Source organism: Homarus americanus, unplaced genomic scaffold, assembly GCF_018991925.1.
Source record: "Homarus americanus isolate GMGI-L3 unplaced genomic scaffold, GMGI_Hamer_2.0 scaffold49667, whole genome shotgun sequence".
NCBI classification, from domain to species: domain Eukaryota; kingdom Metazoa; phylum Arthropoda; class Malacostraca; order Decapoda; family Nephropidae; genus Homarus; species Homarus americanus.
Window position 1 is genome coordinate 3501314 of NW_024738608.1, and position 11811 is coordinate 3513124.

At 52.6% G+C, this 11811-nt stretch overlaps 1 protein-coding gene across 1 annotated transcript; it reads left to right on the forward strand.

Annotated features, from left to right (window-relative positions):
* The first annotated feature begins 1458 nt into the window (after nt 1-1458).
* Nucleotides 1459-1956, forward strand: LOC121874135 (proline-rich receptor-like protein kinase PERK2). Its single transcript, XM_042378098.1, has one exon. The coding sequence runs from the start codon at nt 1459-1461 to the stop codon at nt 1954-1956; it is 498 nt and encodes a 165-aa protein (XP_042234032.1).
* The last annotated feature ends 9855 nt before the right edge of the window (nt 1957-11811 follow it).

An 11811-nucleotide genomic window follows, 5' to 3' on the forward strand; every position in this document is an offset into this window, starting at 1 on the left:
ACCTGCCACCCTCCCACCCACCATACCACTAACCTTGCCACCTCCCACCCACCATACCACTAACCTTGCCACCCTCCCACCCACCATACCACTAACCTTGCCACCTCCCACCCACCATACCACTAACCTTGTACCCTCCCACCCACCATACCCACACCTTGCCACCTCCCACCCACCACATCACTCCTTGCCACCTCCCACCCACCATACCACTAACCCTCCCACCCCCACTAAAACCCTCACCCTCCCACCCACCATACCACCACTTGCCACCCTCCCACCCACTAACACACTAACTTGCCACCCTCCCACCCACCATACTCACTAACCCCTGCCACCTCCACCCACCACATACCACTAACCTTGCCACCCTCCCACCCACCATACCACTAACCTTGCCACCCTCCCACCACCCACCAATACCACTAACCTTGCTACCCTCCCACCCACCATACCACTAACCTTGCCACCTCCCACCCACCATACCACTAACTCCTTGCCACCCTCCCACCCACCATACCACTAACCTTGCCACCTCCCACCCACCATACCACTAACCTTGCCACCCTCCCACCCACCATACCACTAACCTAAGCACCTCCCACCCACCATACCACCTTACCTTGCCACCCTCCCACCCACCATACCACTAACCTTGCCACCCTCCACCCACCATACCACTAACCTTGCCACCTCCCACCCACCATACCACTAACCTTGCCACCCCTCCCACCCACCATACCACTAACCTTGCCACCTCCCACCCACCATACCACTAACCTGCCACCTTCCCACCCAATACCACTTACCTTTACCACCCTCCCCACCCACCATACCATAACCTTGCCCTCCACCCACCATACCACTAATCTTGCCACCCCTCCACCCCACCATACCACCAACCCTTGCCCTCCACCCACCATACCACTAACCTTGCCACTCCCACCCACCATACCACTAATCTTGCCACCCTCCCACCCACCACACCACTTGCCACCCTCCCACCCACCATGCCACTAACGCCACCTCCCACCCACCATGCCACTAACCTTGCCTCCACCCACCATACCACTAGTCGCCACCTCCCACCTATACCACCTTGCCACCTCCCACCCACCATACCACTTACCTTGCCACCTCCACCCACCATACCTAACCTTGCCCTCCCACCCACCATGCTAACCTTGCCTCCACCCACCATACCACTAATCTTGCCCTCCACCCACCATGCCCCAACCTTGCCCTCCACCCACCATGCCATGTGCCCATCACCACCATGCCCTCCATACACCCACCATCCATCGCATCATGGCAAATCACCCCCCGCCATTGCCATTGACGCCGCCACTCCCGCCATGCCATACACTGCGCCGCCCTCCACCCCGCCACTCCACTTCAGCAGCCGCCCGCCCATCACGCCCGCCATGCCACTAACCTTGCCGCCGTCCCACACCCGCCATGCCACCTAACCCGCCGCGCTCCACCCGCCACGCCACTTGCGCCGCCTCCCACCACCATGCCACCACTTCAACGCCCGCCGCCGCTGCCGCCCACCATGCCGCTAACCTTACGCCATCACACCCGCCATTACCTCCAATGCCTTACCTCCACCCACCATGCCGCCCGCATGCCGCCCTCCACGCCATGCCACCAGCAGCGCCACCCATCCACCCACCATGCGCCTGCCTGCCCCTCCACCCGCTGCCGCCCCTCATACCGCCCTCACCGCCATGCGCCCTCAGCCACCGCCCCTCCACACCCATGCCACTAAACGCCATCACGCCCGCCATGCACCTAGCCCGCCTGCTCTCCCGCCATTGCCACTTCAGCCTTGCCGTCACCAGCCGTGCCGCTAACCTTGCGCCCATCACCCGCCATGCCGCCTGGCACGCCACCTCCGCCCCACCATGCCGCTACACCCTTGCGCCCGCTCCGCCCGCCATGCCGCCAGCCTGACCGCCCATCACGCCCGCCATGCCACTAACCGCCGCCATCCCGCCCCATGCCGCTAACGCTGCCTTACACTCCACCCGCCATTCCGCCTAACGCCGCCACACCCGCCATGCCACTACCTTGCCCTCCACCCGCCATGCCGCCAGCCTTGCCTCCCGTCGCCATGCCATAACGACGCCGCCATCCACCCGCCATACCGCTAAACCCCGCCGCCCTCCACCCACCATACCGCCCCTCAGCCCGCCGCCCATCACCCACCATGCCTTGCCCGCCGCCCCTCCCACCCACCATGCCGCTAACCCGCCCATCCCCCACCATCTTTGCCCCTCCACCCACTGCCAACCTTCGCTCCACCCAGCCACTAACCTTGCCCTCCACCCGCCATCACCTTGCCATCACCCACCATGCCATAACCTTGCCATCCACCCACCATGCCATCGCTTGCCACCCTCCACCCACCATGCCATGGCTTCCCGCCCATCCACCCACCATGCCATTATTGCCCTTGCCCCTCCACGCCCACCATTACCACTAACCTTGCTTGCCCTCCACCCACCATATGCCACTAACCCCACTCCACCCACCATACCACTAACCTTGCCATCACCCACCATGCCACTAATCTGCCGCCCCTCCACCCACCATACCACTAACCTTGCCACCATCCACCACCATACCACTAACCCCTTGCACCCTCCACCCACCATGCCACTAATCTTGCCACCTCCCACCCACCATACTAACCTTGCCACCCTCCACCCACCATGCCACCTAACCTTGCCCACCCTCCCACCCACCATACCACTAACCTTGCCACCCTCCCACCCACCATACCACTAATCTTGCCACCCCTCCACCACCATGCCACTAACCCCTCCCACCCACCATGCCACCAGAACCCTTGCCCCTCCACCCACCATACCACCTAATCTTGCCACCCTCCCCACCATGCCACTACTTGCCCCCCTCCACCCACCATACCACTAACCTTGCCCTCCCACCCACCATACCACTAACCTTGCCCTCTCCCACCCCACCACTAACCTTGCCACCCTCCACACCATCCACTAACCTTGCCTACCCTCCCACCCACCCACCACTAACCTTGCCACCCTCCCACCCACCATACCACTCTGCTTCCACCCTCCCACCCACCATACCACTAACCTTGCCACCCTCCCACCCACCATACCACTAACCTTGCCACCCTCCCACCCACCATACCACTAACCTTGCCACCCTCCCACCCACCATACCACTAACCCTTGCACCCTCCACCCACCATGCCACTAACCTTGCCCCACCCCCACCCACCATGCCACTAACCTTGCCTCCCACCCACACCATGCCACCAACGCCACCCTCCCACCCACCATGCCACTTAACCTTGCCCACTCCACCCACCATGCCACTAACCTTGCCCTCCACCCACCATCCACTAATCACACCCACCATGCCCCCCCTTGCCCCTCCCACCCACCATACCACTCAGCCTCCCATCACCCACCATACCATGCCTTGCCCCTCCACCCACCATGCCACTAACCCGCCACCCTCCACCCACCATCACCACCTGACCCTTGCCCTCCACCCACCATGCCACTAACCCGCCGTCCTCCACCCACCATGCCACTTAACCTCCCGCCATCCCACCCACCATACCACCTAACCTTCCCTGCCCTCCCGCCACCATACCGCCAACCTTGCGCCCTCCACCCACCATGCCACTAACAGCGCCGCCATCCACCCCACCATACCACTAACTCTTGCCACCCTCCACCCACCATACCACTAACCTTGCCACCTCCCACCCACCATACCATACCTTGCCACCCCTCCCACCCACCACATGCCACTAACCCGCCCTCCACCCACCATACCACTAACCGCCACCCCCATCACCCCATGCCACTAGCAGCCTGCCGCCCTCCCACCCGCCATGCCACTAATCTTGCCATCACCCGCCATCACCGCCTCCACCCACCATCCCGCCCTCACCCCTCACCCACATCCCCCCATGCCCCCCCCGCCCTCACCCACCATGCCAACCCTGCCCTCACCCCCGCCCTTCGCCACCCTCCTCCCACCATACCACTAACCTTGCCATCCACCCACCATGCCATATCTTACTTCCACCCCGCCATACCACTAACCCGCCACCCTCCCGCCCCATGCCATCAGCCTTGCCCTCCACCCCACCATACCTAATCTTGCCACCCTCCACCCACCATACCATAACCTTGCCGCCTCCACCCACCATACCACTAATCTGCCACCCTCCCACCCACCATACCACTAACCTTGCCACCCTCCACCCACCACATACCACCCCTTGCACCCTCCCACCCACCCATACCACCTAACCTTGCCCTCCACCCACCATGCCACCTAACCTTGCCACTCCCACCCACCATGCCACTACTTGCCGCACTCCACCCACCATGCCACTAACCTTGCCACCTCACCCACCATGCCACCCCTGTCACCCACCACGCCACCCTGCCTCCCCACCTTGCCACCCTACCACCCCGCCCACTCTGCCCACTTCCCACTCCCCTAACCAACACCCTGCCACCACTCTCCTCCTCTCCCCTCTCTCCCCTCCCCAGCACATTGCCCTGTCTCTATATATATATATCTTATCTATATATATATATATATCAACACAGTTCAAGACAATAGTAGAACGAATAGTAGTTAAAAACACAGTAGGCCAAACAATTAGAATTACATTTAAAACAAATTAATTACCTAGGTTCATTAAAAAATTTAGTAGTAAATGTGTAAGTATGTGTACGTATTGTATTTGTAATCTTCTCTGTGATCCTGAATTTCAAGTAACCGCCCTCACTGTCCTTCCTCACTGTCCTTCCCCTTTCTGCCGCCCTCTTTGCCGCCTCTTTGCCCTCTCCGCTGCGCCCTCTTTGCCCTCTCACCTCTCTTTGCCGCCCTCTGCTGTCAGCCACCTCCTCTTAACTACCCCCCTCACCACCGGCTCTCCACCAGCATAACAACCGCCCTCTCCCGCCCATCCCCCTCCTAAATATCACCTCTACCACCACCCCTCATCACCACCCCCTCATCCACCACCACCCCTCCCTCACCCACCACCCCTCATCACCACCACCCCTCACCACCACCACCCCTCCACCACCACCACCTCACCACCACCCCCTCATCACCCACCCTCATCACCACCACCCCTCACCACCACCACCCCTCACCCACCACCCCTCATCACCACCCACCCCACCTCATCACCACCTCATCCCACCGCCCCTCACCACCACCCCCTCATCACCCACCCACCCACCCCTCATCCCCCACCTCACTACCGCCCCTCACCTCCCACCACCACCCCTCATCACCACCACCCACCACCTCACCACCACCACCCCTCACCACCACCTCATCACCACCACCCCTCATCACCACCCCTCACCACCACCACCTCACCCACCACCCTCATCCCACCACCCTCATCCCCACCACCCTCACCTCCCCTCATCACCACACCCCTCACCACCACCCCTCACCACCACCACCCCTCCCACCACCACCACCCTCATCTCCTCATCACCCCTCACCCACCACCTCTACCACCTCATCACCCCTCATCCCACCACCCCTCATCCCCTCACCACCACCACCCTCCCACCACCACCCCTCCCACCACCCACCACCCACCCACCTCACCCACCACCCCCTCATCCACCACCACCCCTCATCACCCACCCCTCATCCACCACCACCCCTCACCACCTCACCCCCTCATCACCACCCCTCATCACCACCCCTCACCACCACCCTCACCCACCACCTCATCACCACCCCTCATCCACCCCTCACCCCTCATCCTGCCCTCACCACCCCTCATCACCACCTCTCCCCCACCTCATCTGCCCCCTCACCGCCCTCACGCCCTCCACCCTCATCACCCGCCCTCCTTGCCCTCCTTCTCGTGTTATTCTAATCACTGAGGCAGACCAATGTGTCGAACCTCTCTCTCTCTCTCTCTCTCTCTCTCTCTCTCTCTCTCTCTCTCTCTATCTATCTATCTATCTATCTATCTATGTCTATCTGTCTATCTATCTCTATTGAACACGAGAATATTTAAAATTCTTTGGGTAAAATAAATCATGTCCGTAGAGAGAGCGCCAGATGTTGACCAAATGAAGGCTATGAGCAGAGTGAGAGAGCAGAGATAAACATGAACAGACAGACAGACAGACAGACAGACAGTGGGCAGTACTACACAAGTCACCACCAAGCCTCGCTAAGATGTACTCAATGTTGTAAAGAGTACTGTACTAAATGGGGTGACCTCTCTCGCTCTTAAGTACAGTACAGTTGTCCAAGGTTCTGTACTGACACGCCTGTACTACTGTATTATAATGTCTGGTCATAATGTCTGGTCATAATGTCTGGTTATGTCTGGTTATAATGTCTGGTTATAATGTCTGGTCTATGTCTATAATGTCTGGTCATAATGTCTGGTCATAATGTCTGGTTATAATGTCTGTCATAATGTCTGTCATAATGTCTGTTACATATGTGTTATGTCTGGTTATATGTCTGGTCATAATGTCTGGTCATATGTCATAATGTCTGTTATATGTCTGGTTATATGTCTGACCATAATGTCTAGTTATATGTCTGTCATAATGTCTGTCTGTGTCTGAATGTATGTCTGGTCATAATGTCTGGTTATAATGTCTGGTTATAATGTCTGGTTATAATGTCTGGTCATAATGTCTGGTCATAATGTCTGGTTATAATGTCTGGTCATAATGTCTGGTCATAATGTAAGGGTCGGGGAAGGGAAATTAACACCAGAAGTAGGACCACATGGGTTGGGTTATAAATGAAAGAGAATAAATATTAAATGACTTTTGAAAGGAAAATAAAATGATAATTACAAATACTGTACACGGTCTAGACCACCCTAGACATCTTTATATATAGGTCTCACCCCCAAACAATGTAAATACAGAGTCAAGAGAATTAAATATATTACATTTTAATTCGGAAGATTCGAAATTCAATAACCCGAACCAAGACATATCCAGGGTCAGATCACGTACCAGTAATGAATTTAGTGAGGCTTAAACTTTAAAATTTGTAAAAACAATATGGACAAAATTAATGGTCTTTAGGTTAAACTCAATACAGAGGCAGTGAAAGAATATGAAATTGAAACCGAAAATAGATTGTCAGTATTGATAGAGGGTGACTGGTGAACAAGAACCAGGAGAATAATTTAGTATTTATAAAGAAGTAATGTTAGAGACTGAGAAGAACTTGTAGGACATATGAGGAGGAACGAGGCTAAAAGTGGATGGCAAATGAAAGATAGATAAATGAAGAAAGATGAGAATACAAAGTGAAGTTTACTTAAAATTAACAAAAGAAATTCAAAGGGAATGCAGAGGTTCAGAAAGATGATCTAGAAAGGTAATGTCAAGAGACTGGAGATGGTGACAGAAGGAATAATTAAAGGGAAATGTACAGAAAGATTAATTAAATGAACCAGAAAAAAGGAAATGAATGAGGTGAGAAGCAAAGACAATAAAATCATATTCGAGGCAGAAGTAAAAGAGAAAGTGGCAGAGTATGTAGAAGAACTATTCATTGATAAGGATAGAGTCGAGGTATGGAACAAAAATGAATTAAAGATCTTAATGTTATTTCTGGAAACACAAGTTGAGGCAGTTGTGGGGTTGATCAGCCCAGAGCCTTATGGTCCAGTTTAGAACAAATTGGAAATAAATCCTAAATTAAAATTATGGAAGGCAACAGGGAACTTAACAAGAGGAAAATTTCGTGTATTTGAGAAGTAACATTAACTGTGGTGGTAGATGTAAGGAAGAACTCAAAACAAGACTAGGGCAAGAAAAAACAACATTTAATGATCTGAAAGACCTAATGAAAAGGAACATTAACTTTAATTTGAGAAAAAGGCTGTTGTTAAAAAGGTTTATATGGCGAGAACTGATGTGTGGGTCAGAAGTGTGGACGGACACCGAGGGGAGGGCGGAGGTTTGATTAATGTGGTGTTATAGTATAACAAAGCTAAGAATAAGCTACACTGACAGGAAATAGGAAATACTAGGATTACAAAAGACGTCAAGAGAAATACAAAATGTACAGAAAAATACAAATGAGATGCAGTACTTTGGTCATATAATTGAGGATTAATTGATTGATTGCTGGTGGTAATACATCCATGGTTGACGATTAGGGATGAGGGAATAATAACAAATATTTAAGGACAAAGTTGGAGGTAGGAGTACCAGGGAAGCGGGCTGGGATGGATGGTGAAATTAAAACTGGGTAACAGAGATACAAAATTGGAGGATTGGTAAAAAACAGCCCGAGAACGATTAGAGTGGAGGACTGTGGTCACCAACCCTCAGATGTTTGGCTGGTACTCTGAATGATTGATTGATTGTAGTTAAGGTAAAGAAGCCGAAGCAAAAGAACCTCATTAGACATCCCCGTCCGAGTAACAACATGTTTTTATTAACTATATTCAAGAGAGAGAATAGTGTAGTTATTTATCAGAAGGGGCCCCGGCAGCTGAGCCCTGGCTACGAGCTGTGAGAAGATGAGGATACATAGTCTGACCCAACGAGTATGGCAAAAGAAATTAAAGTCTTAAATCTTCATAAGAACGACAACAGTTCGTCCCTGTACGATCGGGTGAGACACGACGAGAGTAAATCATTTCGGACAACATGAAACGAATTAATTCATCTCACCCAACAAACAACCTGAGAGAAAAAACAACAACTTGATATTAGGTCCTTGAATTAGGTTAGGGGTTAGGTTAGGTTACCAGGTTAGGTTAAGTTTGGATGTTTCGTTTCATCGTCTGTCAGAAATGATTTAGTCCCGCAGTCTCTCTAAAGCTAATGTCAACAAACAGGCCGCGTTCCTCGTAAAATCAATTTTAACGTTATTTTGGGAAGTTGACACTCCTATATTATTATTATTATTATTATTATTATTATTGTATTATCAATACTAACAGTAGTAAATGTGGTATTAATAGTAGTAGTCGTAATAGTAATAATAATAGCAATAATATGCCCTTCTGGTCCACCACACAAACAGCTGAGCTCAACAAAAAGGAGAAATATTCAGAGTCTAAATTCTGTTGGTCTGAAATAACACGACCCCGAGACCTCTCCCTAATGCCTCTGTAGCCGTCCAACACCCAGCTGAATATATTTTTTCCATACTATTCTATTCTTCTCTACATTTGTGTCGGCTGAGTGGATACAACTGTCGCCTCTTGTCCTAAGGTTCGCTGGTTCGAATCCAGTATTGTGTACCCAGCTGTAAATGGAGACCTAATTTACAATTGGGGAAAGGGGGTAGAAAGCAGTGCCTGGATGTGGTAATAAAGGTTACAGAAATACATCCTGTTACAGTCTTGTCTGTATCCCTGTAGACTGACTGATGTTATGAGGAAAAATATAGACTTTGATCTCTGGGTCAAGTCTTGTGGACGCTTCTTGTGGAGCCAGTAAGGTGGAAGTTGAGAGGACTATACTCTCTCTCTCTCTCTCTCTCTCTCTCTCTCTCTCTCCTCCTCTCTCTCTCTCTCTTCCCTCTCTCTCTACATTACGAAAACATTTTAAATTTTAATGGACAAAATCAAGTGATGTTTAATGTTAGGGACCTGACTACGGCCGGTGTGTTTATAATGGCGCTCCTCAATGCTTCTTTAACCCTGGTATTTACCCACAAGAGCCAACACACGACTGAGCCTTTTAATTCATCACAAACTACAGGAGAGCCACACAGAGCGCCACACACACACACACACACACACACACACACAGCGCCATCACAATATTCCATTTATAATGTGGATTAAATGAATTAAGGCGTAAAATGTAAAGGTCTTCGGTAATCTAGCAGAAGGAAAAACTGCCTTAAAAACCTCAGGTCCTTGACGGGGAGAAGCGAACGGCAAAACACGAGGACCTGGGGAGAGGGAAGAAGGGTGTGGGGAGAGGGGCGGAGGGTGTGGGGGAGGAGAAAGAATGTGGGAAGAGGTGTGGGAAGAGGAAAGGTGTGGGAAGGAGGAGGGGAGGATTGAAGATTGGGTAAACGAAGTAGCAGAGAGTCATGATTCTCTTTTATCCTCTATTGTAATTTCATGGACAATTACCAGGCCGTAGTGTAGCCATAAACGTCCACCGGGTGCCTGGCCCACCGCTGATGGCTAACCAATACCTCCTCCTCCCCAGATTGAAAAGACCATCATAAAACGTCTATCCTCTCCCTCCTCCTCCTCGTCCCCCTCTCCTTCAACCCCTCTCCTCTTCCTCTCAGTCCAAGGAAGTTGACTCCATCAACCCCACTCAAGCAAATGAATTTCCCCCAAGATATCAATAAAAAAAAATAGACAATACAGCGCACCGCCCAGAGGCTAAGTTGAGCGAAGGTCGGGGACCTGCCCTTCAGACGGCCGCCTCAGAGGGTCGACTCAGGGCGCTTCTTAAAGCAAAACGGGATTTCTCCGAGTGTAAGAGAACGGTGGCCCTGCCTGAGTAGTGCCCCCCCGCCCCATCCTGAGTGGCACCCTTGGCTGGCCAGTGCCATCACTTCCGCTGAATAAAAGCCAAATAAAGCTCATCCCGGGAGGCTCGTAGGATCCGCAACCAGACCCAAATTAAACTCTTGACGGCCCCGCCTCGGCCAATTGTTTCATGGAGAGTTTTCGGCGCGGCCCTCAGGCTGCCTCTCCCATGGCCAGGAGGAGGAGGATGGTCAAGAAGAAGGGTTGGTGGGGAGGGAGGAGGAAGTGGAATGGTGGGAGAGAAGGTAGAGGAAGAAGCCAAGAGGAGTCTGGCCAAGAAGAAGGTTAGGTAAAGGAGGAGGTGGTGATGATGATGTTGTTTAAGGAAGAAGAAGAGGAGGAGTAAGAAGAGGGAACTGTGGTAGGAGTGGGCGGAGGAGGAGAAGAAGAACTCCATCAACAGGAAGTGGGAGGAGGAGGAGGAGATGTATGGGGAGAAAAAGTGAAAGGAAAAAAGTCAATTAAAAGAAAGGCGGAAGGAGAGATGAGAATAAAAAGCAAAGAGGAGAAGAAGACAGATGAGGTCAGGAGGAGGTGTGGTCAGGTAGAGTCAGGTGGCAAAAATCAACACCTACTTGAGAGATGGCCATTGGGAGGTGCTGGGGGTTGGGAAAGGTGCTGGAATGAGGAGGTGCTAGGTTGGGGAGGTGCTGGGTGGGGAAGTGATGTGGTGGGGAGGTGGTGGGTGAGGTGCTAAGGTAGAGGTGTGCTGCGTGGAGGTGCTGGGTGAGGGAGATACTGGGTGGGGAGGTGCTGAGGTGCTAGGTTAGAGGTGCTGGGATGGTTGTGGTGGGAGGTGCTGGTGGGTGTGTGGGTGTTGGGGGTTGTGGTGTGAGGTGCTGGGTAAGTACTCGGTGTAAATCTTCTCTACGACCAGCTCTTCCTCCCCCTCCTCCCTCCTCTCCCCTCCTCCCTCCTCTCCCCTCCCCCCTCCTCCCCCCTCCCTTCCTCCCCCTCTCCCTTCCTCTCCCCTTCTCCCTTCACCCCTTCCACTTCTTCAATCCTCTTCCCCCTCCCTCCCTTACCGACAAGTGCCTTCGTCAACAATCGTACCGCTACCTTGGTGAACCTGTTCGTTACACCTACCCACTCTACATCTCTACCACACCCTATAATGCATCCACCCTATCATCCTACCACACCTACCTCCACTACACTACCACATTCTACCATGCTACCATACACTCCACCTCCATCGCATTTACCACACCGCCACACTTTACCATACCACCACACACACACACACACACACACACACACACAAT